At 44.8% G+C, this 26,467-nt stretch overlaps 1 protein-coding gene and 2 long non-coding RNA genes across 3 annotated transcripts in view; 2 read left to right on the top strand and 1 right to left on the bottom strand.

Annotated features, from left to right (window-relative positions):
- Positions 1-15,600, top strand: part of LOC116242711 (uncharacterized) — a 19,424-nt gene extending 3,824 nt beyond the window's left edge. The window contains exons 2-5 of the long non-coding RNA XR_016459297.1: positions 9,912-10,007; positions 11,356-11,452; positions 12,267-12,345; positions 15,329-15,600. This is a non-coding gene — a long non-coding RNA (uncharacterized LOC116242711). The remainder of the gene's footprint in view (positions 1-9,911; positions 10,008-11,355; positions 11,453-12,266; positions 12,346-15,328) is intronic.
- Positions 1,831-26,467, bottom strand: PUSL1 (pseudouridine synthase like 1). The gene is made up of 9 exons (XM_031613654.2): positions 26,043-26,467; positions 24,984-25,041; positions 18,874-19,061; positions 14,024-14,173; positions 12,732-12,905; positions 6,410-6,464; positions 3,943-4,105; positions 2,703-2,786; positions 1,831-1,963 (listed from the first exon to the last, which is right to left on the bottom strand). The coding sequence occupies exons 1-8, from the start codon at positions 26,099-26,101 to the stop codon at positions 2,755-2,757; spliced, it is 879 nt and encodes a 292-aa protein (XP_031469514.1). The 5' UTR covers positions 26,102-26,467; the 3' UTR covers positions 1,831-1,963; positions 2,703-2,754.
- On the top strand, positions 19,061-25,775 carry LOC116242712 (uncharacterized). Its single transcript, XR_016459300.1, has 3 exons — positions 19,061-23,081; positions 25,189-25,346; positions 25,462-25,775. It is a non-coding gene; the product is annotated as an uncharacterized LOC116242712 (long non-coding RNA).

Genomic DNA, 26,467 nt, shown 5'->3' with positions numbered 1-26,467 from the left:
TTGCACCATGACACTACACTAATATTGTTTGCTGTAGGCTTGCTTGATCCCTTAAATCCCTCCTCATCTGGAGTAGGAGCTCACATTACATCTTGTGTGCTGAGAGTGGAAAATGGGCAACTCTTGAGGCCTCAGCCAGGCAGTACCAGGTGAAGCTTGTGTAAAAACACTGAGTGTGCCTTAGTGCAGCCTGTCGTGCACTCAAACCCAATGAAGCTGAATTACAGCAAAAGGAAGGAATAGGAAAAGGGAGAAGGGAAAAAAACCTTAAAAAATCAGACATCCAATATTTCACATGTTGTTCTTTCAGCCATTTCAAAACAGTTAGATATGCTCTGTGTGACACCACCATGTATTGATCTGTTTGAAAATGTTTTCATTTTCAATGAGAGAAGTAATAGAAGTGATGCAGGCTGGGAGTAAATTATTTTCCAGGCGTGTAGCCAAATTCATCTCTTACAATAATGTATGATTTCCTTACTTACCACTTTAAAGCAAGGAGTCTGACCAAATTCCACATCCAGCTTTGCTTCCCCAGAGGTAATTTTCTCCAAGGAGAAGTGGGGAAGGGCAAGGGATATCCCTATTTACCTTCAAATATTTCCTATGAACAACTGGAAAACACCATTGTACTTCTGTGCAAATTGCTTGATTTACAAAACTACAGCAAATCAGACATCAAAGTTTACACCAGACTTTGAATTCATTGAATTAATAGGATTATCTTCATATAAAACCAAGCTTTTTTCTTTGAACCTTAAGTCAAGCATGAGGTTTTTCTGGTTTTGGCTTCAAAGCATCACTGTCAAGCACTCAGAAAGACAGAATAGGCCTGTGTTGGATGTCCAAACTGATCCAACTGAAAGGAACTGGTAATGCAACAACAGAAGGAAAAGAACACCAAGCCCCCTCCTGCTGAAAGCTAACCTGTTAGTGACAAAAACTACACTTCTCTGCTAAGTGCAGAGCCAGCCACCCCCAGCCCACTGTCCGGACAGCTGAATTTGGGTTGCTCAGCTAACAAGCCCATAAGCACAATAGGTTTTTTGACTGCAACCAGAACTTAGGAAACATTTGCAGAAAACAGCAGGTATTTTTGTACTGCATTTGTTAAAAACCTGCTGCAATACCTGGGCCTGCATAGGAGCTAGCTTGTCTGACACCTGAGGAACGTTTCTCTTTGGTTCAGTTTTCTCCCCAGCAAATCTGCATAATAAATTAATTAGAAAGGTGACTTACCAGAGCTCAGGCCATCACCTCACACAAAAGCTGCCTTGTGCAGGGTCCCCACTCACAGCTACAAGGTCACTGCATGCTGTGAACACCAGAGCAAGCTGTGCTGATAGACCCACGGCAGAGCTCACCCACACTGCTCTGCAGAGAAACCACAGGAAGTGAAGAAGAAAGAAAAGCTGTCACTGCCATGCAGGCGCAGCACTTGCCCCATCAGCAAGATGTTCCCTTACAGGACCAGGGTGAGGATGTAGACTGTGGCCAGCAGCAGTGCGTGCTGTGGTTCCTGCACATACCTGCAGCGTGGGACAGGCATCCTGCTCCCACACACAGCCACCTTCAGCCTGCTTGTCAGCCCCAGGAGAGCAAAGCCCACCTCTGTGCCAGTGTTTCAGCCCGACGCTCTCACTTCCCTTCCCTTCAAGGGAAGGAAAAGCAAGACTTAACTGCTGTTCCCTGTCTGAAACATGGGCATGCGTTCAGGTTTGGATCACAAATGGACAAGTGCTATTGCTTGCTCTGAAAGCACATTACAACATCCATACCTCTAGGTACTAATGCAGCAAGGCCCTACCAGGAAAAGCACAAACACATACCATACTGGCAACACGGTGGCTTCAGTTCTCTTCTGTTAAAATTCCTCCAAAGTTCTGTCTTTGGAAATTGGTCCCAAAGCAAGAGTAACTAGAAGTTTCTTCCCTCTCCTTCTCATCTTGTCAAATGTTGGTCTCTGGAAACAGAGCGAGGGGATATACATCACTTCAAGTTGGGGAACACTCAGAGATGGGCTGTCCTGCAGCAGCACCAACCACTAAGTTCAATCTCCCTGCTGAGGGACTTAAGAGAGGTCAGGGAGGTGCTGCATCCCACCTGCACCTTCACCCCCCACCCAGTGCGTGGAAACTCCTTAATCCTTGAGGGTTATTAATATTCCTCCTTCGTTACCTGAACGCTTTGAATTGCCACATAACAAAGGACATCCCCTCACCAGATCAGCTACGATGAACTCTCAGCTCTCTAATTCTTCTCCTCTCACAGACAAAGGAGAGACTAATTATGATGGTACCAGGCATTTGAGCTGCACGTGGCTTCCGCTACAGGAAAGTGTTTAAATTGGGTGCTGTTTCTTCAGAAGTCACAACTTTCATCCTCTTTCCTGTAACTCAGCATTCCAAGAACCGTTTTATAACCCAAACAGTGATTCTGGTGTCATTCATGATTAAAAAAAATAATACAACAACCCACACACATTACCCAACAGCATGTGCTGTTGCTTGGGCAAGCAGGCAAGATTAAAACAAAACAAAAACATGAGAAAACACATCAGGGGAAGGAGGAAAAAAAAAAGCAGTAGTCTGAAAGCAGCATCGTTCTTCATTTCCCCTTAGCAAACAAACGATGGGAAGATGCCTACAGTCAGTGATGTTTATTGAGACAAGACCATATATTGCATGAAGAGCTCTGCAAACCTCCATCCCATATCCACAACAACAGTCCTTTCAGACATGGCTGACAGAGCTGCTATTCTCCCGGGGCCACTGTTGTTTGCAAATCTGAGAGGGGACAAAAAAAAAAAAAAAGAAAACATTGATTTAAGGAAAAAGATAGCACTGAAAGCTCTTAAAGTCTGTGGTCTTCATTTCCTGCCTGCGCTCCCTCCCCACTGGCACAGGCAGCTCCACAGCCAGCATGAATAAGAAATGCACCACTATGGAGAAAGGCCCAAACCCACAAGCAGCAGCAGCTGCCTCTTCAAGGCCAGGCCAAGTGTTATGTTCAAGCTCCCTGCACCACTCATTGTTGCTTCCCTTTCCCTTCTGTCTTTAAGCCCCAGTGTGCACACAGCTGCAGCAGCAGAGAGCATTCCCAAAGCCCACTGCAGGAGGTTTGTGCCCTGCCTGGGACAAGGCAGCCTGGAACAGGCCTGCAGTGTGCTGGGAAGTCCTTTTTATGCACTGAAGTAATGAGGACTAAAAGGGAGAAGAAGCATTTGTGGCTGTGGGAAGGATTACAGCTGAAACAAAGCAGGCAGCAAGTGCACAACTGAAAGCTGACAGCACCTCTCCCTCAGCACTGCAGCAGAGAAATGTGGTGTTAGCCCCATGGTAGGCAGCACATTCATCTCAGCAACAAGAGAAGGGACAGTAGTTTTAATATTAGCACCTCCTGTAGCAATAAGGGAGCCAGGAAATAACTCGATGCCTCTGTCTTCTGCAGATTCTCAGTGATCTCATCAAAAGCAAGTGAACATGTTTATTGCTATAATTTTCATTGGTTCTCTTTAGTAAGACAGTAACACAGAGTTTGATTTACAATCAAAGACATCTTTGTCTGCTCTCAGCATCATTTTACCACATTCTGCCTGCATTAAATTCCCTGTGATATTTAACACCCTCCATCCCTAACAAGAATACCAAACTTTGCTGATATCTTCTGCAAGTTTGCCTTTTAATTCTTATTTTCTAAGCTAAAAATCTTCACTGTTTATGATTTAGATGCCGTTAAATTAAGAAAGCTAACATGTAAGCATGATTTCTCTTTCACTACCTTGCAAGTAAGAGGAAGAAATCTACCAGGAAAAAACTAACACTCATTTTCCATAGCAACTGCTGTAAATGGCACAAAAAGGAGGACTGTGGGGGCTTCTGTTCCTTTCAGTATGAGGTCTGACTCCCATAGATATAAAGTCACTGCCTAGCCTTCCCTTACCTGCTTCATTATATTCCACTGATTTTAGGAAGAGTCCGGATGATGGAGCCATGGCAAATGATGGAAGAGCCCTTGCATCCTTCATCTCCAGCAGCTCCTTTATATGATGAGGTGCCAACTTTCCCTGGCCAACTGCAACTAGAGCCCCAACCATTCTTCGGACCTGAAAAGACAGCATACAGCTTAGGAACTGCCCCTTGTAATATTTAAGAGGTTAAGAGTCCTGCACTTCTTTGTATCAGCAGTGTTTTGTGGGCACTAGGAAAATCAAGACCTGTAACACAATGTAGCACAAAACAATCTCCAGTTTCATTGCCTTGGAGCAGGCTTGTTCTCATCACAGGTGGGAAGAGAGCTGAGCAGACATGGTTTCTATTTCAGAAGCAGTAGCAGCCACAGGCTGCCTGTGGCAGGAAGCTCACTTGCTGCTGGGCTCACACAATCTTAATGCACAAGCAACAATTTCCAGGTGGGGGCTATGTGGGGGCCTGCTTCTCTCTCAGAGGGCCAAAAGCAAAAGGAGAAAAAACAACAACACACCCAAGTGAGAAAGCCCACCAGCTAACTAAGTCATCAAATTGGCATTTTGAACACCTCCACATGTCACAGCTTCCCTCCCCTCCACACTAAGCAATTCCAAATCTATTGGGTTAGCACAAATTTCACACCCAGTGCTCACCTACTCTCACACCCTTGCACTTCAGCATTCTCCAGGCTGAAAGCCACTCTTCCCTGAGCTGCCCTCAAGCCATGGTGCTCTCACCACATGTAGTGGGTTTTCCATGCCCACCAAACTGTCCCCCAGTCTCAAGTGCACAAGTAGATCCTTGTGGAGGAGTCATGGCAAGCAGAGATGGGAAACTTAAACCAAGTACAGTGCTTAAAATAACATTTACAAAAGATTAAACCAAAGTCTACTAAACAACCTCATCAAGTTTATCTCCGTTACAGAGCAAAGATATATTTATCCAAAGGTAGGCACTATTTTCACCTACTTGCTTGGAGCCTAAGCTGCACTACATGGTGCCCAGAGCCTGCCTTGTAGCCATTCTGATGTCGTGGAGAAGCAGCACAGATCATCAGTGTATGTTATGTTATCTGTCCCTCGCTAGGGGTCATTGCATGCTGTGACTTCAGCTTTGATGTCTCCACACTTGGGAGTTAGCTGGTGTAAATCGGATGGGAGGCATCTGAAACAGCCTCGTGCTTGGTGCCTCCCTGCTGCTCCACGTCCTTCAGGGAGAAGATACACATAGAGTTTCTGAGGCTGTTTAACCCTATTCTCTAATAAAAAAACATCCAGATGGTGAAACATAACATAGCAGCCATATGAGATGAAATCAGAGGTCCATGTAACACAGCAAGCTCTCCGTGATGGAGTGCAGAAGCAGATGCTCAGGTCTGCTGGTGTGCAGAGTGCAGGTTCACCATGTACAGTCTGTTCCTGCTCCCCTGGCCTGCCAGCTAGCTCTGAGGCTGCTGCTGAAAGCCCCACTCACAGAGGGCACTGGGCTCAGCATTACTGTGCAGAAAGAGAGAGCTACCAATGTCACTAAGTAGCATTTCCAGTCTAATGCGTTAAATGGGTTACCAGCATTTTCTCCTTGTCACAAGAGCATCTGATGAAGCAGATCCCTGCTATGTATCAAGCCTTCTCAAGCATGTTATCGTCCTTCCCCTGCTCATATCCAGACACCCACTGTCAGAGAGCTTACGGAGCATTGCTTGGCACAGGATAAAAACAAATCCAGTTTGTCAAAACAGAATAAAAAATAACTGTTCCCACAAAACACCCCCTCTCTCTTCCAAAACAAGCCTTCCCATGCCTATTCTGTCTCCAGAGTGTGACTGTGCCCGGAGTAGGCAGACAGAACAGCCAATTGTTTCCTAATGAGGTGATCCATTAAGTTGTGGAGAGAGCCGTCTCCCTTGAGGACAGCAGCAAAAACCTCACTGGAGTTATTTCAAAGAAAACCCAGCAGCATGACAGAGGGAACGATCCTGCAGTCGTGCCTGCATAGCTGAATCAGGTCTTCCCATCTCTCCTTCATGCAACACTGAGAATTACCTCATGCTCCAAAGCCAGAAAGTAAAATTCCAGGCAGCCTTCACTGGGCCCAGTGCCATTCAGCAGAGCAAGAACATATGTCTCTTGGTTTTCACCACTCGGACTGCAAGGACAAAGACTGAGGAAAACAAAACTTTCCATCCTCCCACATGATTCTGTGACTTTGGTCATTCATTTCAGACACAAACCAAAGATAAATCTGGTTCTAGTGGATCAGACAACAAACGTGGAGCCTCGCTTCACAGAGGCAAGGTTCCTGTGTGTATCATGAAGCTCTAGGACCAGCTCTGCAACAGAGATGGCACTACACATGGATGCAACGCTGCCAAATCAACTGTGTTACAGTGAGAGTGACATTTGGGTTCTTGGAGACAAAGGGTGCACAGAACAGAACAGTACCTGTCGGTAAAGAAACGATCTGCTCTTGAACTTCAGCTCCCAGAACTGCAGTCCCCTACAGAGACAAACAAAAAAAGTGTTTAAAAATCACATCTCAAATGTGAGAACTTCTTACAAGAACAGCATAAGCCATAGGTGAACATGAGCAGAATGAACAAGCAGCTGAGATCCACGTCTGCATTAAAGATCACTAATTAGAACTAGCCAACAATTCTAGCTCAAATGCTGCTGTTTACCTTTGTTGGGAACAGCTACATAGGTCAGTTATGGCTACACTGAAATAATTCATATATTTATAAGGGAGAAGTAACATTAATGAGAAATAAAGAAACCTTTGTCAGAAAGGGAACAATGCAAGTGTATGAGGAGAGCAGGTTTGTTGTCTTAAGAGTGAACAGAGCCACATGAAGCACACAGGGCACAAAGCTGGGATGGCACTGGAGTGAGCTGCTGGAAGCAGAGCTGTCTAGGGATGAGTGTGCCCCAAGGCAGGCAAGAGGACACCATGGCCCACACCATAATGCCCAAAAGCTTCAATTCCCAAAGAATCCTGCATAAAACAGGGACCCATCTTTGCTCGGAGGCAGGCTGGCAGGTCAGCTGGCTGTGAAAACACCAATGCTGTGGCAGGGACTGTGTAGGTGAACCCAGCTGTTTGGGTTAATGCTGTTCTACATGGGGATAAAAGCTTTGACAGAAGCATGGCAACAGATTTGGGCTCTCAGTTGCTTTGCCATTCATTCTGGGCACAAATAACATCTTTTTCACCCAAATTTCAAGCATTTTAAAGGGAAATTTTACAGCAGTATCTGGTGGCTTAGTGCCACTGCTAAGCAGTGCTGAAGCATCAGCCTTCCCCTAAACCTCCCTGTGATAAAAAATGATCAGTTTAAACTAACAGGATTTGGAACAAAAGAAGAGTTATCAATAAGAACACCTCCAGGACGGTTAAAGGAGATTAAGGAGCAACAATTCAGCTACAAATCTTCTGAAGCCTTCAGATGAAGAAGAAGTTGGTAAGCACAAATTCTGCTTCAGCACTTCAAGGCCCAGCCTGCCAGATGGATCTTTGGGCTGTTGCAAAACACCATCCTGCAGTTAGAGCCTATATGAGGGCTGCTGGTTCAACAGGAGGGGCTGATGCTTGCTGAGATGTAAGCTACTTTGAGTCACTGACTGCCTCAAAGCCAACAAGCTGCTCTTTTAGAAGTGCAGACTGCAGAGAGAACACAGAGAATTAGCCTTTTTCCTGGGCACCACTGAAGTGCTCCAAACACCACCTCCGTTTAGGCAGAGGATATGCCTGCTGTGTTAAAGGAAAGCAAAGAGTTGAAATACCTGCAGACTGTCTGATCTGACCAGAGGAGGTAGCTCCAAGGAAGAGGTACAAACTGCAAGATTCCTTACAAGACAAAATAGCCCTTAATGGCAGTGTTATTTTTTAACAGCAGAGGTTTCAGTGCTTAAGAATGGTTTTTCTCTAGACATTGTTAAGAAAGAAGTGAAATAAAAACACTTGCAGTGACTGAGAATGCTACCACAAAGCCAGGCCAGCTCCCAGAGCTCAAACACCAGTCTCTGTTCTGGTCAGGAGATGGTTTTACTTAGCAAACAGAAAGCAAGGTGACAGCTGTACTGACATCCATGTGTTCTGCTGCTCTCCAGGAGGAGAGGATAGAATGAACCAAAAGGAAAGAGATGAAGGTATGGTGAAAGAAGGATGGCAGAGGGTCTTCTGATGAGTGCTGGGTAAATCTGAACCTGTGTCAGGGGCATAATGGGCACTCAAAGTACTGTTAAGTTGGTAAATTCCAACCTGAAAACCCATTTCTCCTTTTCTCACAACAAACTCTCCTCTGCCAGATGTTTTCCCCAGAACAACAGTTGGCAGAATTCCAGGAAAGATTCAATCCTGATGTGGACAGCAGAGCAGCAAACGTTTAAAAACCTGCTGCCAAAGTGGAGCTCTGCAATGTCAGCATTGCATCTCACCCAAGAGAAGCGCTTACCTCGTGTCAGGCTGAACTAAATGATTTGCTCTCAACAGCATTTCTGCCATCCCATAAATCATTCTGGACGTGACTGAACATTTCTAGCTCTGATAAAAGCTTTTCACTTGTCAAGTCACAAACAAACACTTATAAAAGCTCTAATTCCACCATGTGTACAGCTTAACAAAGACTATCCCACTGTAATGGCCTCAGCCTTTTCCCATAGCATTTATTCAGACCAAAACCTTTGCACACTGATAACAGCATCCTTCAAGGAGAGAAGAACACTGAGGCACAGAAGTGCTCAGCACTGGTATGAGCACCTCTCCACCATGCAGCTATTCTAGCAGCAGACACATGGAGAGCTGCAAAAGCAAAGTGCAGGATTTGTAATTCAGTGCCATGATAGGGAGCAAGCATGGGAACAGGGGTTGTGGGGAGTGCCTTGGGGATGTTACATTAAGAGTTCATAAAGGACTGAATTTTGTGCGTTGCTCAGATGAAGGCAACAAGGAGAAGAGAATTCAAAACCATCAGGATTGAGACTGAGCAGTGGGTATTTTGTGGCAGGGGGAAATAGCGCAGACAAAACAAGGCTCTTGTAACCAACTGCAGCAACATCCATCATTCCACATCAGGGATGCTTGCAAAAAGGCTGCATTGATTGCCTCCGATCTGCATTTCACAACAGATCAGTCTCCTTTTCCACCACTCTCCCCACACTGCCCCTTCCTTCACCCACAGCAGGCTCAGGAACTCAAATCCAGACAGGAAAAATAGACTTTTGAGGAAGCCAGCTGCCTTGCAAAGAATTCAGAATGTAAACCACCCCACAGCCTGCTCTGGGCAGCAGTTCTGGAGTAGCTGGAGGCTGAGAGTAAGCAGAGCAGGAAAAAGACCAGGAATATTTGGGGATGGATGGATAGATACCACTGCATGAAAACGTATCTTTTTCCCTTCTCCAAATCCGTTGATACAGATATCATTATCCAGAAAGCTTTAAGGTGGTAACCAGTGTTCCCTACAAGGACAAGACTATCAAAGAGTACTAAAAGCCTATAGATGTCCACACACAAAACCTCTTCTCGTTTCCCCTGCCATGAGCCCAGTTGCGTGGGGCTCTGAAGACTCGAATCAGCTGTGGGAAAAGCACAGCTGCAACATTTTTGGTGGAATCAGGACAGCCTGGGTTTGCTGGAAGCACCTGAGCATAAAGGGGGGGCCTAGAAGACAGCTCTTGTAAATGGTGGAAAAAGATGAAGCAGGGACAGTGTGATTCACAGCCTGCATGGGGTGTTGGGGCAGGGTGAGAGGAAGAGAGACTGTGAAATTATCACCCCAGGGAGCAGCTGCAAGCTGTTTTCTCACAGAATTCACAGATAAGTTACTGCTTTTAGTCCTCCCTGTTGTGTATGTTGGTAAATGCAAAGGCAGCTCTACCCCCAGATTCTTCTTTATGTCAGGAAATGACAATCCTTCCATCACTTACATATGGTTTGCTCTCCCTACAGCAAGGAGGATGTGGCATATAGACATGTGTGGCGCTGGGCACGTGCACAAATACCCACCACATTACAGCCAGGAGTCTGCTCAGCTCTTCAGCAATGGTAAGAGACAGTTTGCATGCACTACCTCTAGCCAGGGTCCTCCTGCCTTGGGTGTCTCAAGCAGATGCACTAAGCTCCAAAAGATAGCTTGAGATGCTTCAGGAAAATATCTTGTAGACATCGAAAGAGAACAAAATATTTTTCTTAGAGTGGGAAACTTTCTTTTTTTTTTTGTCAATCTCACAAGGAATTCTGCTTACCAGCACAAATTCTGTCTGTCTTTTCCACTTAGCAGCAGCAGGCAGCACCTTGCAATGAATAATACATATTCAACTAGAAAACAGGTGACAGAGCAGTCACTCCCTGGGAATGGGGCTGAGGCTCTAAGCACATCCTCAGCATTAAAAAGCATTTCGGATGGATAGGACACTTAACTCCACTTCCAGTGTTGCTGAGCAACTGAGTTTGACGGAAGGAATCATTTAAAAAGACAAGCAGTCAATTCAGAAGATTGGTTTAAGTTCAGAAAAGAGGGGAAGAATGCGAATGAAAAGCTGCATTATTTGACTAAGAAACCTTGGTTTATCATTCTGCAGATTCCTCCCTCTGAAGCAGAAAATAAAGCTCCTTAGACTTATTAAAAGCTTATAACTAGATTTTTTTTTTTTGCTATAACAGCCCTTTCATTGCAGGGACAGCTCATTCTGCCACTGCAGGGAAGAAACACACGTGCATTTCAGGCACTTGCTGTCTTACTTGCAGTATAGGCAAAAGCAAACACCAAGCTCCATGACTGCAGCTGTCCCTGTAGGGTGTGTTGCAGATTAGAACTAGGACACTGCAATAAACCAAAATCAGCCAAAGAAAAACACCCACTCAGCCTGTCACAAACACATTAACTTTTTTTTCTTTAGATTAGGAAACTCATGGTTTTGGTTAAGGCTTTAATAACTAAGGAAGGATTGTAAGGGAGTTAGGTGCTGTATAAATGCATCAAAACAAGGCTTCTCAAAGCCACCCCCCTTCAACCTAGATGTTCTGAAAATCAATCAATATTGGCACATTAAAAAAATGACTTGTTACAAAACACAACTTCGGCTGCATGCGTCACCAAGCAAAAAAATGCTATCAGCAACAAGCTTGATGCCTTTCATCCCATTTTTCAGTTTGCTCTCTCCTGTGAGCTGTTTTTGGCCTTGTGTGGGATGGGTTTATGCAGCAAGTTATGCAAGGAATGGTAAATTCCTTTTTTTTTTAAATTTAAATAAAATTAAAGATGTAAAAAAGCTAATCCGTATCAAATCTCAGGGAGAGGACAACAAACAACAGTAGGTCTGGATTTTGAAGATAACGTGACCTGCATGCACTCACAGGTGATCTTGATGAGACTGTTAATGCTTATTTTCAGGCTAGCTCAGTGGCAAAGCACTGAGTTTACTTGTGTGGTGGTCAAGCTCTCCAGCCAGCAGTGGCAGCCCAACAACAGACAGCAGGAATGCAGCCAGGTAACAGCACCCAGCTTCCCTTCCAGCCCTCCTTTTCCAATGCAGGCAGTGTTTTAGCTGCAAATAAGCAGGAAGGAAGCAACCCATCTGGCACTCACTGCTCATGTCCTTGTACTTGTACAGCACAGAGCTTCAGTGAATATGCCATACCCAACTAGGTGGCTTTTTGTAATGCAGCTGTGTGTTCACAGCACCAATACTGTGCAGAGAAACCATGGATCAGACAAAATGCCTTTTTCCTCCTGACCCTGAATAGGGAGACTGAGAGGAACTGAAAGACCAGGGCTACTCAGAGCATACAGATCTCTCTCTGTTTTTGCAGTTCCCTTCTGGCTTTTATCCTACACTATTGCTGGCAAAAAACACCATCCTAGGACAAGGGGGGAAAGAAAGAGCAGGCTATTTGAAAACTACAACAAGGCTCAGCTGAAGCTTGAAGCATGGCCCTTACTGTTGCAGACTGCTCAGTAAATATTCAAACCTAATGGAGAAGAAATACAAAGAAAAGGGTTTTCTATTATTTGGAAACAAAGAGAACGTGGTTTGGAGACAGACAATAGCAATGTCTGCTTTCAAGCTGGAACACAACAGCCATGTTTCTCTGAGAGAACCCAGCATGAAAGAAGGGGCCATGTTCAGATGATAAATACATGTAATCTTCCTGGGGAAAAAAAACTTCAGTTCCTGCTAAAGAGAGACAATACATCCAGCCACTTCATTTCAATACTTGCAAGATTTGGTCCTGAAAGAACCTGACACACAGCAATCTGTTGTTTACGTATTGACTGAGGAATATTGAATTTTCTTTCATCAGCATCTCCCAGGAAGGCAGCAGGAGTTACTGGTGTGAACTGAGAGGATATGCATAGCTACAGCAGTGCCCTAGGTGTTGGGTGAGTTATTTTTCCTCCTATTTGCAGCCTCTAGGCAAAGCTAAGACAGAGGCAGGAAAGAAAATAAAAATCCCATCCCCTGGCAGTACTGATCTTCATCATCACACAGGAACTGCTGTGCCAGATTTCTGACACCCTACCTTACTGCACAAACAGCTGGGCCAGCTTCCCTGCCCTCGGCCTTGCTCATCTTTCTCCCTGAGGTCATTGGGAGAAGAAAAGAAATATCCTTCCCAAACTGACACTAGGCAGAACCCTGCTGAGATTGTGAAGGCAATGCAGTGAGAGGAGGTCAGCTCTCAGCACAGCACTGGAAAGCAGCTTTTCTGACAAAGCAAGCACAAGCTGATCAGGGCAGCTCCTCAGCTGAGTATCTAGGCTCTCACCTGTATTCATAGTGGTGGGATAGGAAACCAGAAGAGGGTTGGATGTCTGCCTGTAGGATGGTTTTGACTGGAGACCGAAATGGCGTTTCAGAGTTCAGTGAGCAAAAAGTGCTGAAGTCGTGTGTTCCCAGCAGGAACTGTGCTGCATCCTGCATGGCAGGCACGTTGAGGTAGCTGAAAAGGAAAGCAGCATTAGGTGGGACTGAATATGTTATGTGAATATGTCAAATTCCAATTAACTGATGAGAGACCTAATCTGAGCGTGCAGATAGAACGTGGCAGCATTGTGGATGGTGGAGTTTTTCCTGCAAGAGCACAAACCAAGATGGCAAATGACCTGAGGTCTGAAGGTGCTCAAAGCCCCAGGCTAGTTGAGGGGTTGGCAGGCACACGTTTTTTCACAAAGCTTTATCCTGCTGTTCTGCTTAATATGGTTGAATTTAATATAGCTTTATGCTAGAGTGGAGGAAAAGAGGAACAAAATCCTTTGCAGTACCTTGTAAACTCAAAAAAGGTGTTGCCAGGTAAGAAAATATCAAACACCATGATGGTTTTCCAAGCTTGTAATGTGAAAAACTCCAGTGTTCTTGAATGTCTATTTATCTCAGTACAACCTTGTCTAAAGGGCAAAACTAATTTTCTTCTGGGGTCTGTTTTTTTTATTTTCTTGCCCACTGTTAATCATGTCTTCAGTGTTTTTAAGAAAACACATGAATGCTGAGCTATATACACGAGTTTCATACTGTAGGGTTGCTCAGTCATTGGCTCTCACTTATTATTCAAACATAAAAGCATTCAGTCAGGGAATGAGAGCAAAAATTTACATGCAGTCATCACCAGAAACAGGATGAGAAAAAGAAAAAAAAATTGCCAGCCATCATTGTTGACTGCCTTCTTTGTATGGTCACACCTAAAGCTGTGACATCTGCCATGTGATGCATTTCTGCCTGCATCGTTTGAGAGCGTTGTCCCTTCAGCCAGCTGTCAGAATGGGTTTGCTGTATGAACTGGCAAGGTTATCTGAGGAAATGCTCGCTGCTTCCATGCAGGGCACACAGAGTTGTTCATGGATGTGGCCCAGAGCCATTGAGTACTTCAGCATGTTAACAACAGCTACAGCTGACTGTACAGTTAAGAACTGTCTCAGGCCTCACTGAATGTAACTCAGTGCAGCTCCATTGTTCAATATCTCCAATATGATGTGGGAATCTGGTTTCACGTGTGGAAATTACCCCTCTGCACCTCTTCCAAATCCTTGCAGAGCTGCCCAGGGCCTTATGAAAGACACTCACCCTCCAGTGGGAGCCCAGCACAGATCCCTCTCAAACACTGGTATTTCAGAATGGTGGGTGCAGCCCATCAACAGCCGATAAATGTAGGTTCTTGACAGCGCAGAGAAACGTGCATGGAAATTGTTGGTCACTCGATGGGCACTCAAGATGCTGTTATGACAGAAGAGAATGAGGGAGACAGGAATGCCATGCACTAGTTCAAAAATTTTTGCTGCTCTCCATATAGGTGGAATTAAAACATGCAATGGGTTCTTTACTTATGCTGTGTTCTAAACCCACACGCTTCCTAGCAATCTCACTGCTGGAACTCTTAGCATCCTGACCCAAACTTCCAGCCAATAATCAACTTTGGCTGCCATCAGTTTTCTTTAGCTGTATGCTATGTTCTGGTTCCTGCTCTCAGGGATGGCACCATTAAAGAGCCTGCATTATTCCCCCATGCAGCTGGGTGCAAAGGCACACGTGTACACACACATTCTTTGAAATATTCATGTGCATGTACAAATATGAATCACTTGAGGGAAAGTTTTGCAAAAACAAACAAGCAAGACAATGTCTGAGGTTTCCTGAGATCCTCAGGATGAAATGTATCTCACATATGGAGAATATTATGCTGTGCATGACCCACTTTTCAGTGGCTGTTGCGAATGTCAAATGTGTTTTTCACAAAAACTCTTACCAGTTCTTTTGTGGTATCCCTATTATGCTAGGAGAATGGAGAAAATAGCCATTATTCCTCCTTTTACCAAAGCAGCTGTAGAAATAATTCCCTTTGGACTTTTTCATCCACTACCTTCTTTAGCAGGAAAACCAAAAGGAGAGGGCTGGTCTCATTTGAGCCCTGTAAGAAAACATTTCCTTTCCAGTGACTCTTACCCAGACGTGCTGATGGCCAAGGTAACTTTTTTTTTCAGAGATCTAACTGAATACACAGCCATAAAGGGACTTTATACATGGAATTTGACAGGCACACAAATACTCTGTCCCTGCTCTAGGCTTGCCAACAAGAAACTAGTTATTGCAGCATCATTCCCAAGTTGATGAGTTCTTCCAGACTATTCACTTGGCTCACAACTGCCCTAATGCAGCTGTGAAACACTGACTCAAAGGACAGAGTGTGTTTGTGCTTGCCTTCAAAGGCATACTGGCTGTACCCAGAGCCCTCAAGTCTGCAGGACAGCGTCAACTGAGGTGGAAGAGATGCAGTGTGGATGATAAAACCAGATGTCCCGACCACAACAACCATCAAAAAAGGCTTTCAGTGCACTCTTCATGGTGATTTATTATTATTTTTTTTTCCTTCAGGTTTTGTCACCTATATTAAGCAACAGAAAACAGCCATCTTCCTGTTTTGCTGGTCAGACTCATCACAAGGGCAGGTCTGTGGCTCCACCTTTTCTGGTACTTGATCCAGTTCTAATAGATAAACTGGTAAGAAGAGGGAAGAAACCCAGCAGCTTTAATGAGCCTGTAAGAGAGGTCTCATAGCCCGAGCCTTCTTATTTTTCCTGATACTCATGAATCACTTTCTTGAACGAGCATCCACCTGTAAATGCTAGAATACAATCAGACATTCTAAGGCTTCCTATCTGTTTCACCTTAGCCTTGCTGCTAAGAAGGGCTGCCATCACTCTCTGTGTGTAGACAGACAGGACTTTGCACTGAAAACCATCTGTGAATTACCCTCTTACAAGAATAAACCCAAGCCCTCTTGCAGAACCATGGCCCCAGATAAGAGCATGAAGGACTTCCCAATGACAGATACCTGCACACCCAACGCAGCACTCTGTGCTCACTCCTAAAGGCAGCTATGCAGTTCATTGTAGCAGATGGAAATAGTTGAAAGTAGGTCACTTCCCAGCCACCTCCCCCCACAACCTCCAAGATTTTGCCATGGCAATGAAAATAAAGGAGCATCCTACCTAGACTGCTTCTGTCTGGATACAGCAGAACAGGTATCCCTTCATTTCACACATGCAGACGATGGCTGTATGGAATGGCTATGCCCACTCATCTTCCACTGGCACTGGGCAGTTAACTCAAGAAGCAGTTTGCTAGGCTGCTGAATGCTCCTACTGCCTTCTATAAAGGCAACTGAAGAAATGCCTGGTGTCCCTAAATGAGGGATAGCTTAGTAGACAGGAGGTTGCAAAGGCTGGCAGAGGGGAAACAAACTTCCCTCAGGCAAGGGAGAAAGCAGAGCTTTCCTCTATTTCTGCACATCCCCAGAGCACTGCAACTGATTTGAAGGTGGCAGTTTTTGCTGGATTTTATTTTCCCATAGTCCAGAGTTGTGGCTTGTCATCATCCTGCTGGGAGCATCCAGCAAAGAGGCGCTGTCTCAGAGGTATTCTATCATTGCAGACACTGCTTTAGAGGATGCCTCTAATCAGAAAGTAGTTTTCCTTCTGCCCCTCTGGCTTTGGAGCTTTGTAAATAGAGGAGAAAGGATGCAAAGCAGCCACAAAATTTGATACCGTTTGGGACCGAATAATAGATAAAGCTATTTATTTACTTTTAAAAGGTTGGTGCTGCAGGGAGTTTTGTCAGCCTAAGTGCCTCTGGCTCACACCTCTTCTCTGCAAAGGCTCAGACCACAGAAGAAGAAATCAAAGCTGAGCCACAGGCCTCTGCAAAGATTTGCAATAACAAGCCCAGAAGACCGCTTCGCTATTATAAACTCCCATCAGAAATGCAAACTACATCCTCCAGGCCTGCAATGGAGTTTGAACCTAGGACCTCCAGCATTTTCTAAACACAGTAATATAATTAAGTTTCCATTTATTTTCCTCTGTCTACACATCTCCACAAGCATTTCATCTCCCTTGAGCTTCTCCTGTTAACACTTAAGTGATTTTTATTAAATAACCATCCTTTTATAACTTCCCATTGAACAATTCTTTCAGAAAAGCCCGTTTATACTCAGATGATTCTTCACTGCAGACATCCTTTCTTGCCTCTCCTGGTAGATGCTATTGCTATCTTGGGCTCTTTCTAACTGGGAGTCTCTTATTCCAACATTTCTTCAAACATATTACATTTCAACCCTTGTTAACGTCTCCTTTTTTACAAGACTGCTGGTAAATAAAGACGACTGAGAGCATTCTTCAGCTTTTTGGCAGTGTAACCTTCACCAAATTGGTGGAAACCAATTTGCGGGTGGTGGGATGAATCCCAGATCTGCCTTGTTGCCACCCAGACAGCTTTTTTGGAGTACTTACCAAACTGAAACCAGAAATAGAAGGCAAGAATCTACTTTCCTACTCTATCCCTACTTACATGATAGCAATGTCCTCCTCAAGTTACCCATCTGCAGAATACACTCTGATCTTTGTGGACAAGATCCTTTCAAAAATGCTTTGCAAATGTAAAAGACAGATCATTTCCTAGAAGAGACCCATCATGCAGCAAAGCTACAAAGAAGATCATTATTGCTAATGATACAGCCAGCCAGTTTGGAATCTGGTCTCCTTTTCAAGCTCTATCAACAACGAGTTCTCACAAAGATCTCTCTCTCCATCACCCCCTGCTTGCAACCACATGAAAGTGCTGGGTTTTCTATCCAGCATTAGGAGAGAATTCTTGGCAAAGTATATTTACAGAGGGAGGGGTTGGCTGCTGATCCATTTAGACTCATGCCTGTCACCAAGCTCCTTAATGGAAAGCAGCTGAGCCATTTGTAAAGGGTTCAGACTAAGGGAAGAGGGAGAAGTAGAGCTGACTGCATCCTGGTAAACTCAGAGTGTCTACTGATGAGGACTGTGGTCAGGCACGCAGCTAAGGTCAGCGAGCACCTCAGCAGCACAGGGCATGTCACAGCTTCAGCCAACTCACAGTCTCTCTTCACTTTACACAGCATCTGGGACCTGCACAAAGGACCTTCTGGGAGAAAAAGAAATGTCACCATTCAGATCTCCCTCCTCAGCCACCAAACTGTTCGGGTTCCTGCACATCTAGAGCTGGGTTCACTGCTCCCCAGGCCATGGAGAATTGGAGTCCTCCCTTGCAAAATGAAGGGCAGATTCAGGCATGATGTCAGCCCTCAAATCCCAGGCCTTGCTGCGTCGGCATTTGGGTCAGGCCCTGTTTCACAAAGAGGAGATTAGAAAATAAAGCAGACTGGGTGAAGTGGGAAGGGGGAGGGTGCTTCATAGCAGGCTGCTATTCTTACAAAAATCCCTTCACTGGGTGGGGAGGGATTTGCTTTTTTGTCCTGGGTTCTTGCTCTAGCATGGGGAATTTGCCTCCATAATCTTCCTTTATGCTCATGCCACCAGACTGCAGTAACATGAAAGAGAGCAACTGGATCCTCTGAATAATTACCAATTGGCATCTTGCATCCAACTTCTGTTGCTCATCCAGACACTTCCTACAAATCAGCCATCTTCTTGTACAACCCACTGAAGTGCCCTGGCACACTGCTTGTTAGGGTACTACCCAGAGAGACATGTCTGAGTGCAGCAAATGCTGTACAGACATGGACAGTCTGCACCTTCAACTGCTTTTAGTTCATAAAAAGACAAAGTAACACAAGAAAGAGTAGAGAGCAGCTCTCTCTAGTCATTTACATGACTACATTTACAACTGTATAGGATAAAAAGGACTGTTTATCAACCACACTGAGCAAAATCAATCCAATTTTGTTAGAGCAATATTAAACTGGAGTTCTTGATGCAACTTCTCTGAATCACAACGTGAGGTAGCCTTGGTGTAGCTGGGAAGGGAAGGGTGGATTCTGCTAACACTAACAGCAATTTTATTTCATGGGTGAAGATGGGAGATTGTTGCTATATTTTTCCCCTTTCTCAAACAAGAAGAAAATGAAGGATTTTGACTTGCCACCAACTCACCGAATTGGCTCAGGCTTCAGGTGGTAATTCAGACAACCAATGAGCATTCTTTCTTGAAAAGCTGGCTTCCCTGGTGCCCTTTGGATATCAAGGTGAGCAGAGTTGCAGAGCGCATGGACACCACTGTCCGTCCGGCTGGAGATGTGGAACTTGATGGGAACAACAGGTTTTAGGTTCTGTGCTGCCTTCTGCAATCCAACATGAGACAGAACCATGAAGAGGAAACTCAGAGCTCTCTAGGAAACAATGCCCTACTCCTCCTTGCTAAATACATCATGCCTCCTTACTGTTTCCAGAGGAGTAATAGGGAGTTTTACTGTGAGCTGAAGAGATGGATGGAGGTGGGTCTGTTGACTTCTGCTAGTACTATTTGGCTTCTCACCTTATGTCCCAGAATCATTTTAAAGAGAACATCCAATGTGCCACATCAGCTTAAAACATACATATAAAACATACATAAAATATATAAAGCATATATAAAACAAAGTGAAAAATATTTACCTCCCTGTCCTTTGCTTTATAGAATTGGGCAGAAGTAAAGAGAACAGAGAATCCCTAATTTAAATCCAGACACAACCCCTGCATCTGACTGCCAAGAGCTGCATTCAAGCTGCATCAGAAGCAGGTAACAGCAGCACAGTGCATGCTCTTACAGAACTCCAGAACTCAGACAGAAACAGCACACAGGGATGTCAGAGTGACATTACAGCTAAGAGGCCTGATAGAGCTCAGGCTGCAGCCTTTTGTTCCAGTGCAGGCCAAAATGGTGTAAAATACAGCAGCTTATTGCTGCTGGCAGAATTTTTTTCCCATCCACAACAGGTGCAGGGCTACAGAGGGCAACGTGCTTCCATCAGTTGTTCAGAACAGAGGAGGAGTCGGGGGACCAGATGAGAAGTAGCACAGCACTGATGTAATGCATTTATTGGTCCCACTGAGAAACAGAAACAGATCAGAGAACTAAGGCATAGCTCTAATAAAACACAGCACTGGAGGAGCTGATGCTGAGCCATCCCAGCAGGTATAAATAACCACAGGGAGGTAGAGAGATGCTAACGGAGATAATTAGATGCTACATATTGAAGGGTCGCAGATCAGTCCCATTTAGCAAAGCCAGGGTGGACCTTGCAAAGGCAAACTCTGCTTGGGATTCTAGATTACTAGAGCAGTGTTAAAACCACAGTAGGTCTTCCATACAGTAAGGCTTAGAAGTAGGTTACTGCACCTGCAAAATACAGTTTTTGTCTTTGTGAGGACAGGCCCTTAATGTAATTTATTATGGTGTATGAATGAAGTATATCTGAACAACTGAAGGAAAAAAAAAAAAAAAAAAGCAGGAAAGCAGATGAATGACTGGAAATTTCCTTCTCTCTCTCTCATCTTCCCTCCTGAGTGGTGAACCCAGTAGTGGTCTTTATTGCATTTCAATTTGGTACCAAGAGTCAATAAAGCTTGAATTGCTGACTCACAAATGCCTTCCAGATTCCTACAACTTGAGCAGACAGGATTCTGGGCTCTCAGAAACATATCATTATAAAGCACAGAGAGGCAAGAAAAAATGTAACTGAGCTGCAGGGGAAGGCTTGGGAAACAGAACAGAAATGACCCTAAACTTTTCCCCTTCCTAATCCTTCTATTTGGAGTTCACATATGGTTACAATTAACAATAAAAATCTTTATTTATCACCCTTATGCAGAGAGAAGCAGACAGAAATTAAGTAGGTTTTATGCAGCAGACCATGTCTTGTGGCTCGACGCTTTGTCTTTAAGCAAAAGCTGTGTTTTAAGAGAAAAAAATTCTGCAAATATATGTTTGTAATTTTGCAGACTCCTCTCTTTCCCCAGCCTCGCCTCCTTCTCATTTTGCCAAGCACAAATCAGCCAGTGTGAGCACAGCTGAGTGGAATGGAGGGAGAGAGGGCAGGAGAGAACATCCTCCTTTCTTGCTATGGAAAAGCTGGAAAAGTTTGGATACGACACTCCTGCGGATCCCCACACTGCATTCTATTTCACACACCACATCTGAACAAAGCTGGATAATAGGAACAATGAAGAGTTTGGGTTTCTTGTCTGCCAAAAGGGTTAAGCTGTTTTGGAGAGCAGACTGGAGAGGAAGAGAGGGTCGAAGGCTCCAAGGCAAACCTGATTGTTTCCCTGCTCAAGCCACTGAATCCACAGAAGTAAAGGACCAAATGACAGGTCCACCAAAGCTGTATTTTCACAGCTGCCTTTTCCTACCTCCCAGGCACAGTTCTCTGGAGAGATATTTGTGCTGGGTATGCAAGGAGAAATGTAATCACCATCAACAACAAATCTCAGGCTGTGAATGCTGAAAGCTTCATCTGGGGGCTCTCCCCCCAGCCCAGCAGGCATGCAGTTGATAATAGAGTCCACCACCAACTGCTGCCTCCATTTAAATATTTAAATTAAATATTCCATTTAAAGCCTACCCTAATTAATCTCCTTGCAGAGAGAATTTCTGAACTGCTGAACTTCTTCACGGGCAATTCACTAATGACCCCTTCACCTATGCATATGTCTCATATCTGCACCATCCAGATGGCCTTTGAGCCTATAGACATCTGTTACCTTTCCTCCACTGGTTCCTATATACTCTAATCCATTAATACAACCCACGCTGATCTGCAAAAAAGATGCATTATTTACATTTAGTAATTGCTTGAATGGCAACCTGCCCTTTCAGAGGCAGGAAGGGAAAAAAAAAGCCCCTCAAAGAAGCAGGCCTTTCATCCAAGGAACTCCCAAAGCTTTACTGCTGTTAATTCTGACCCTTACACTGCTGGGTGTCATCTATGGATTCCAATGGGGGAAAACTGGGACAGTTAGTTAAGCAATTTACCCATGGGTGCTCAGCTAAAAAGTAGTAGAGGAGATAAAGGAATCGAGGAGCTGTGTTCTCTTATGTCCTCAAAGTTCACAGGTCTCTGCTCCCTTCTTTAGGCCACACAGCATGCCAGCGTTCTGCTTGGCAAGTTATAAACACTGGAACCTTGATGTGCTGGAGGTGCTTCATTGAGACAGATCTCATTCATTTTCATGCTGTCTTTACTTCTGGAGTCACAGTTGTTCCAGACAATCATATTTCTGGAGCAGCAACCAGAATCCCTGGGTGTTTCTCTATACTTCTAATACTCTCCATACCAGTAATGCAGAGGAAAGCATTACTTGCATTTAGTAGGTCTGTGCTGCTAACAGGTTTCGTTCACTAAGCACTTCCATATTTTGAATCCCACTGAAATTTCCATTGTTGTGTGCCAGAATGATATGAATCCACATTCCAGATTTCTCTTATTACTCACAGCCCTGTTCTCTTTTCCCTCTGTACAAATGTTGGAGAGGCAAGATGAAGAACAGGCCTGTCAGTACACACCAGCTATGTCTGGGAAGCAAAAATTCATCCACGCATCTCCCTGAAGTCTAAATAAAAAATGCTCAAGATGCTCAGTCACAAAAGACCCCTGCAGAGCATCTGGGAGCTACAGAAGGAACCTGTCAAGTCAATTGTAAGTGGATATGTTCAAGAGAAAAACATGCAGTAGGAGTATTTTGAAAAGGTGTCTATTGCTCTTCCAAGCAGCTGCATTGCTTATTGGTGTTGTCATTGGAAGACACCTCCAATGGCATTAGATGCACAGACACAAGGGACTGCATTGCATTGCTGGAGATGGTGCACAATTTACAAAGTGCTGCGTTCTAATAAGTAATAATGCAGGAGCTTCTGGTTGCAACCTTGCTGACTCAGTGGGCATTATGTCAACTGAAACTAATTAAGAATCTAATTCCTTCCCAGAGGAAGAGAGAAAAGCTATAGAGAAAACAAGAAAGAAAAAGATGAGAAAGCAGCTTCTGCTGGAAAAGAGGGTTTCCAAAGCAACCTCCAAGGCTGCTGGAATTATTACCCAAAGAGGTGATGAAGTTAACAGTTCTCTGGGTCAATTTTCAATTTGTTCCTTGTATGGGGACTGTTGAGTAATGTCCTGAACCACTGATTGAGCACCTGAAGAAAGGACCCAGTCAGCCCTGGGAGCACAGGTGGAGGCAATTCAGTGGTGTGATCAGAAGGGTTGGAGCCTGGCTGCACCTCTCTTAAACTTCATTTAAGGGCTGACTGCCATAGGGGAAGGATCTTTGGTTGGAGTTTCCTCCCTTGTGGAGTTTTCCCTGCAGGCCTAGGTCTTCATAGATGGGTGAGTCCTCTTCTTTTGTAATACCATTCCAGTCACATTAGTTCCTTTGCTGTTATGCTCCTGTATCACTCTGCTGCTGCATTAATCTTTCTGATTGTAGCATTCCTTCTCTTCCTTTTTTTTTTTTTTTTCTGGAGGAAAGGAGCTGTACCAAAGCTGTTTTACATAGCACAGAGTTTGTCTGTGTTCTCCTTCTCCCTTTCTTTCTTTCATAAGGAATAATATCTGGACTTAGCACAAAGCTGCTAGCCAAAGCAGAGCTTCATGCAGGAAGATTAGTTTTAGACAGCATTTTCTAGCACAATGGGAAACAACGTGCTCAGGAGGTGGTTCAAACCAAATATGAAAGTGAATTTAATTCTGTAGATCCTACCAGGCTTTGCATGTGGTGCCTGGTAGCACAAGTAAGAGCTATTCACTTCAGTAAAAGGTACTACATGGCAGATCCTCAATTTCAGGAGGAGCACTTGTAAGATTTCAGACTAGAGTGTGGAGTCCTACAGCACGTTTCTCCTTATTGGAAGGAGCCAAGTCAGCAATCTCAAACATCCCAATTTGGGAAAGCAAGGTCTGGAATTCTGGCTTGGACTCATCGCTAGCAAGCTGGGCTTCCAAGTATTTCAAGACAAATAGATTGTCTCCAAGAAGGAAAAGTTTTGTCTGCGAAGCTCCTCCCCCATCAAATACAAATTAAAAAGCTCCTTCAAATACCTGCATTTGTCACGGAGATAACAAGTTCCTATTTCTTCCATGCAGTACTAAGAACTACAGAACTGTTTGTGTTCTCTATGATAGATGTGGTGACAAATGGCTGCAGCCAGGCTTCCTGCTCAGCCACAGCTCTACCCTCTCACCTAGAGAGCTGCATGTCCTACTCACAAACCAGTTCATTACACTTCTAAGGACACCAGCTGCTGATACACGAAGTCTACACTTCACAGGTTATTTGCTTGCCTGTAACTGCAAACAAAACAGATGTCTGAACATACACAGAACGGAACAAGGATCTCATTACAGATTTAATCTTGCTCTTCCCTTCGCTTGCCTTCCTGGCTTTGGAAACGAGTGTTATGAAGCTGCACAGAAATGGAGGAAGGAAGATAAATTCCTACAGGCCCCAGCAGTTTTCTATTAAATTTGCTTTAAGACATCCCATGTGGTTCTAATAGATGCAGCCCTGCTCAGCAGTGCCCAGCATCAATACCACCACATGAAAGCAAAGCACATATCCCCGAACTAGCCAGCGAAATGCTGATACTGTGAAAAGACAACACCAAATAAGTTTATCTTTTTCCTTCTCTTTGTCTTTTTTTTTTCTTTTCCTTTCTTTCCCTTTAATCACCCATCCTACCCATTCCCTTCTTAAAACAAAGTTACTTGGATAATGCAAAACAACTGCTGGGCTCACCCAAAGTCCGGCGCCTGAGGCTGAGACACTGGATGGTTCAGAGCATTAGATAAATGAGATAGAAAGTCCTTTGGGGCTCTTTCAAGATTTGCACAATATTTATACACTTTCTCCACAATGGTCTCAGGCAAGAAGCCATACAAATACATCCTGAAAACTCCTCTTCAAGCCGTAATTCATCACGCTTTCCTTCTGCAGGCTGCAAACAAATCAAGGATCCTCACCCTCATTCAGTAAACATTCAGGCATGGCTGGAAATGTCTTGGCTGTGTTTAGAGCTTATGGGTGGGATATCTCAGCCCAATTCTTTCACCTGCCTACCAGCACCATTCCTAAAGCACTTAGACACTCAATAAGACATTTATATACTGCTGAATAGTCATGTTCTAAACAATCAGTGTAAAAATAGTATTTATTCTCTATAATATCCATCGCTAAAACAGTGTGAGCGCAGAAGTTTCATTTTAATGTCAGAATGATTAGTGAAAACATACCTCCAAATAATTCTGGACTCCGACCCCTGACTGCTCAGCTGAGGTTTGCATGACCCCACTGCAGAAGAAAACAGATACAGCAGTTACTGAGGTGTATCAGGACTGCATTTTCTACCCAATGTCTTGACAGAGAACCCACCAGAAGTTACTTGGGGGCAACCACTGAACTGCTTGCTGCTGAGTGACCTTTTCATACAACTCACAGGGACGTGACACTGGGAGAACAGACAAGAAAACAGCTGCATGGTTGCATGCAAGAAACAAAAATCATCATTTAAATGCTACTCTGTGTACCAGCCCTTCAGATGGAGGCTGACGGGCTGAGAAGATGAAGCAAATTGCCCTGGATGAGAGAGTATGCAGGTAAAGCATTTTCAAGCCCAATCTGAGATGCTGTTTACAGATCCTTTATTGTGGGCACGGTGGATGTGAAAGCTGCAAAGACCCAATTAGTGCTGAGCTTCTTTCCCTTCTCCAGGAGTCACAGCCGTTCCCAAACAGTTCAGAAGTGCTGAGAGATGTCCTGAGGCCAAAGCTGGCCCACTCGCAACCACACTGAATAATTGAGGGCAGAGCCCACGAGAAAACAAACCGTACCCTGAAAAATAAGCGTGGGTTTTGGCAGGTGATGGTGTTATTCTGCAGAACCCTCGTGTAGATAGGCGTAGTGGGGCTGCACGAGTTCTCCCACAGTCTTTTTGTCACGTAAACAAGCACAGCCACCTACGTGGGATGTTTAAGGCCTGGGGAAAGCAGTGCTGGGGAGCAGTTTGGCTCTGATTCCAGGGCAGCGATGGCATCCCAGCCTCTCAGAACCCAGAGAGCCGACGCAGCAAATAACACCACCAGGCTGTGCTGCTATACCAGCCTGCCTTTCTCTCTGTTCTTTCCTGTCTTTTACCCATTGCTTCCTGTCCTACCCAACACCACAAAGCACAGCCCAGCTCCCTGCCCAACCTATCCCTACCCCAAACCCATTTTTACCTTCCTCCTCCATGCAACCCCCCTCTTCTCCCCCCCGGACCTAACAACGCAGGGCCGACCTCTAACCGCACCTACCTATATTTAGTGCCCCAGTACTGAAAGAACACTAAGTATCGGGTTTTAGGAGAAACCATCTTTGCTGTACTACGGGCTCAGCGGGGAGGCGGAGCGGGGCCGGCTTCCCCTCAGCGCCCTCCCAGCGCCGCCCGCTTCCGCTGCGCCGCCATGGCTGCGCTGTGTGGGAAGGCGGCGAGCCGAGGAGCTCCGACAGCCGTATCCGAGCTGCGTGGATTTCAGCTTGGCAAGTCGCAATCCCTGAGCTTGTGGGTACAGCAACACCCCCGTGTCGTCATCGGTGCTGGAAGAGCAAAGGGAAACGCGGTGATTTGATGGAAGCGGGTGGAACAGGAGCCAGCAGAGGTCACCTTGTCCGTTCGGCGCTGATGGGCTGAGCTGAGCCTTCTGTGTCCCACAGAACCTCCACCTCCTCAGTGTTAAAT

The sequence above is a fragment of the Phasianus colchicus genome, chromosome 22, assembly GCF_987193195.1.
Source record: "Phasianus colchicus chromosome 22, bPhaCol1.hap1.1, whole genome shotgun sequence".
Taxonomy (NCBI): domain Eukaryota; kingdom Metazoa; phylum Chordata; class Aves; order Galliformes; family Phasianidae; genus Phasianus; species Phasianus colchicus.
The sequence above is the reverse complement of the archived record's forward strand: the minus strand, read 5'-3'. Positions and strand labels throughout refer to the sequence as shown.